Consider the following 5,285-nt stretch of genomic DNA (forward strand, 5'->3'; position numbering starts at 1 on the left):
TAGATCCACTATGGACTGGACTCTCACTATTATGTTAGATCCACTATGGACTGGACTCACACTATTATGTTAGATCCACTATGGACTGGACTCTCACTATTATGTTAGATCCACTATGGACTGGACTCACACTATTATGTTGGATCCACTATGGACTGGACTCTCACTATTATACTAGATCCACTATGGACTGGACTCTCACTATTATGTTAGATCCACTATGGACTGGACTCTCACTATTATGTTAGATCCACTATGGACTGGACTCACACTATTATGTTAGATCCACTATGGACTGGACTCACACTATTATGTTAGATCCACTATGGACTGGACTCTTCACTATTATGTTAGATCCACTATGGACTGGACTCACACTATTATGTTAGATCCACTATGGACTGGACTCTCACTATTATGTTAGATCCACTATGGACTGGACTCTCACTATTATGTTAGATCCACTATGGACTGGACTCTCACTATTATGTTAGATCCACTATGGACTGGACTCACACTATTATGTTAGATCCACTATGGACTGGACTCACACTATTATGTTAGATCCACTATGGACTGGACTCTCACTATTATGTTAGATCCACTATGGACTGGACTCACACTATTATGTTAGATCCACTATGGACTGGACTCTCACTATTATGTTAGATCCACTATGGACTGGACTCTTACTATTATGTTAGATCCACTATGGAATAGACTCTCACTATTATGTTAGATCCACTATTGACTGGACTCACACTATTATGTTAGATCCACTATGGACTGGACTCTCACTATTATGTTAGATACACTATGGACTGGACTCTTACTATTATGTTAGATCCACTATGGAATGGACTCTCACTATTATGTTAGATACACTATGGACTGGACTCACACTATTATGTTAGATCCACTATGGACTGGACTCACACTATTATGTTAGATCCACTATGGACTGGACTCTCACTATTATGTTAGATCCACTATGGACTGGACTCACACTATTATGTTAGATACACTATGGACTGGACTCACACTATTATGTTAGATCCACTATGGACTGGACTCTCACTATTATGTTAGATACACTATGGACTGGACTCTTACTATTATGTTAGATCCACTATGGAATGGACTCTCACTATTATGTTAGATACACTATGGACTGGACTCACACTATTATGTTAGATCCACTATGGACTGGACTCACACTATTATGTTAGATACACTATGGACTGGACTCTCACTATTATGTTAGATCCACTATGGACTGGACTCACACTATTATGTTAGATACACTATGGACTGGACTCACACTATTATGTTAGATACACTATGGAGGACTCTCACTATTATGTTAGATCCACTATGGACTGGACTCACACTATTATGTTAGATCCACTATGGACTGGACTCTCACTATTATGTTAGATCCACTATGGACTGGACTCTCACTATTATGTTAGATCCCCTATGGACTGGACTCTCACTATTATGTTAGATCCACTATGGACTGGACTCTCACTATTATGTTATATCCACTATGGACTGGACTCACATTATTATGTTAGATCCACTATGGACTGGACTCTCACTATTATGTTATATCCACTATGGACTGGACTCACACTATTATGTTAGATCCACTATGGACTGGACTCTCACTATTATGTTAGATCCACTATGGACTGGACTCTCACTATTATGTTAGATCCCCTATGGACTGGACTCTCACTATTATGTTAGATCCACTATGGACTGGACTCTCACTTTTATGTTAGATCCACTATGGACTGGACTCTCACTATTATGTTAGATCCACTATGGACTGGACTCTCACTATTATGTTGGATCCACTATGGACTGGACTCTCACTATTATGTTAGATCCACTATGGTCTGGACTCTCACTATTATGTTAGATCCACTATGGACTGGACTCACACTATTATGTTAGATCCACTATGGACTGGACTCTCACTATTATGTTAGATCCACTATGGACTGGACTCACACTATTATGTTAGATCCACTATGGACTGGACTCTCACTATTATGTTAGATCCACTATGGACTGGACTCACACTATTATGTTAGATCCACTATGGACTGGACTCTCACTATTATGTTAGATTCACTATGGACTGGACTCACACTATTATGTTAGATCCACTATGGACTGGACTCTCACTATTATGTTAGATCCACTATGGACTGGACTCTCACTATTATGTTAGATCCACTATGGACTGGACTCACACTATTATGTTGGATCCACTATGGACTGGACTCTCACTATTATGTTAGATCCACTATGGACTGGACTCTCACTATTATGTTAGATCCACTATGGACTGGACTCTCACTATTATGTTAGATCCACTATGGACTGGACTCACACTATTATGTTAGATCCACTATGGACTGGACTCTCACTATTATGTTAGATCCACTATGGACTGGACTCACACTATTATGTTAGATCCACTATGGACTGGACTCACACTATTATGTTAGATCCACTACGGACTGGACTCTCACTATTATGTTAGATCCACTATGGACTGGACTCTCACTATTATGTTAGATCCACTATGGACTGCACTCTCACTATTATGTTAGATCCACTATGGACTGGACTCACACTATTATGTTAGATCCACTATGGACTGGACTCACACTATTATGTTAGATCCACTATGGACTGGACTCTCACTATTATGTTAGATCCACTATGGACTGGACTCACACTATTATGTTAGATCCACTATGGACTGGACTCACACTATTATGTTAGATCGACTATGGACTGGACTCTCACTATTATGTTAGATCCACTATGGACTGGACTCTCACTATTATGTTAGATCCACTATGGACTGGACTCACACTATTATGTTAGATCCACTATGGACTGGACTCTCACTATTATGTTAGATCCACTATGGACTGGACTCACACTATTATGTTAGATCCACTATGGACTGGACTCACACTATTATGTTGGATCCACTATGGACTGGACTCTCACTATTATGTTAGATCCACTATGGACTGGACTCACACTATTATGTTAGATCCACTATGGACTGGACTCACACTATTATGTTAGATCCACTATGGACTGGACTCACACTATTATGTTAGATCCACTATGGACTGGACTCTCACTATTATGTTAGATCCACTATGGACTGGACTCTTCACTATTATGTTAGAGCCACTATGGACTGGATTTTCACAATATTATGTCAGACCCACTCGACGTCCATTGCATCCGGTCTCCCCTAGAGGGGGGCGGTCACCCACATATGCGGTCCTCTCCAAGGTTTCTCATAGTCATTCACATCGACGTCCCATTGGGGTTGTGAGTTTTTCCTTGCCCTTACATGGGCTCTGTACCGCGGATGTCGTTGTGGCTTGTGCAGCCCTTTGAGACACTTGTGATTTAGGGCTATATAAATAAACATTGATTGATTGATATTCCTTAAGATGTGGGAGAAGCCTGTCAAGACTCGCTAAGTAACACAGTCATTATTTTCATTTATGTTTTCCCAGCCTTCTCGTCCATTTTCATTCTCCGGAGCTCCTCCTCCAACGTGTTGATTTGGTCTAGTAGTTCCTGTTTGTCCTGCTGCACTCTGAGCTTCATCTGCTCCTCCACTTCCAGGACCTTCCTCTCATACCAACGCTCCAACTGAACAGACACCGTCTCAAAGAAACGTTGCGTGACCTAGGGAGTAGGGGGTTATAACACACCCAAAAAGTAAATTGATCAGGATGGGTCATATCTGTTGTTAAATCCATGAGAAAGTAGCATGGCAACTGTCATGATCCGTGGTCCGGATCATGTTTTGTTTAGTTATGTTCTGTTAGTTTTGGACTCCCTTAGGTCCTGTTTTGTGCACTTCGGGGATTTGTTTTGGTTACCATGGGTACTAATTGGTTTCACTTGTCTCTGATTAGTGTTCGGCACGTTCACCTGCTGTTGAGCACTAATCAGAGAGCTATTTATTCACGTTGCTCGCCACACTCGGTCTGGCTTTATTGTTTGCGGCTTTATTCCTGTTCTCGATTCCTGATTTCTGTGCTAAGTTGTTGCCTTAGCTTCCCGTGCGATCGGCACGCTTTTCTTTTGTTTGTTTCCTGTCTTTTGGTATTGTGTATGATTTATGGATTAAATCATGTTCCTACCTTCACGCGTTCGTCTGGAGTTGTCCGTTCTGCATTCCTGGGAGAACGACCCTGCAGTGAGCTGCGACCCCCCCCCCCCCCCCCTCGTGACAGAATGAAGCCAGCCCGAGTGTGGTGAGCAACGTGAATAAATAGCTCTCTGATCAGTGCTCAGCAGCAGGTGAACGTGCCGAACACTAATCAGAGGCAGGTGAAACCAATTAGTACCCATGGTAACCAAAACAAACCCCCGAAGTGCACAAAACAGGAACTAAGGGAGTCCTAAACTAACAGAACATAACCAAACAAAACATGATCCGGACCACGGATCATGACAGCAACACATTTATGGGAAATATTTAACTACCGTATTTTCACGCACCGGATTACAAGGCGCACTGCCGATAATTGGTCTATTTTGTATCTTTTTTCATATATTAGGCGTATCGAATTATAAGGCGCATTAAAGGAGTCATATTATTATCATTTTTTTTCTAAATGTAAAAGACTTCCTTGTGGTCTACATAACATGTAATGGTGGTTCTTTGGTCAAAATGTTGCATAGATGATGTTTTACAGATCATCTTCATGCCGCTTTCTGACAGTCGCTTCCGGATGCGGCGTTTTGTGGGCGGTCTTATTTACGTGGCTCACCTTCGACAGCGTCTTCTCCCCGTCATCTTTGTTGTAGCGGTGTAGCGTGCAAGGACGGGAGTGGAAGAAGTGTCAAAAGATGGCGCTAACTGTTTTAATGACATTCAGACTTTACTTCAATCAATAACGGAGCAGCGTCTCCTCATCCGGAAACAACAACGATGTGCTCCGTGAAAAAACGTCCGACCGGAACTCTCTAATAACTGAAGTTCCTTGGGTGAATAATGTAAACTCACTACACCGGTATGTTTTAGTGCTTTCATGGCGAGTTTACTGACAGATATAAGTAAGAACTTTACACTACTTTATATTAGAAATGGCAACAGCGGAGGATGAATGTCCCATAACAAGAAGATAGAGAAAAACAAGAAGCTTATCGACTACGGAATCGGCACGGACTACAAAGGCGGATGCGCACAATTTTTCAGGACTTATGCCGATCCCAAAATACAG

The 5,285-nt window shown here is 41.6% G+C and overlaps 1 protein-coding gene across 5 annotated transcripts in view; it reads right to left on the minus strand.

Annotated features, from left to right (window-relative positions):
• Positions 1-3,241: 3,241 nt before the first annotated feature.
• ankrd6a (ankyrin repeat domain 6a) overlaps positions 3,242-5,285 on the minus strand; it is an 80,640-nt gene continuing 78,596 nt past the window's right edge. For all 5 annotated transcript variants that reach the window (XM_061968988.2, XM_061968989.2, XM_061968987.2 and 2 more), the window contains one exon: positions 3,242-3,738. In XM_061968988.2, coding sequence (XP_061824972.1) covers positions 3,550-3,738 — 189 coding nt within the window. In that variant the 3' untranslated portion in view covers positions 3,242-3,549. The remainder of the gene's footprint in view (positions 3,739-5,285) is intronic.

The sequence above is a fragment of the Nerophis lumbriciformis genome, linkage group LG08 (assembly GCF_033978685.3).
Source record: "Nerophis lumbriciformis linkage group LG08, RoL_Nlum_v2.1, whole genome shotgun sequence".
In the NCBI taxonomy this organism is placed as follows: domain Eukaryota; kingdom Metazoa; phylum Chordata; class Actinopteri; order Syngnathiformes; family Syngnathidae; genus Nerophis; species Nerophis lumbriciformis.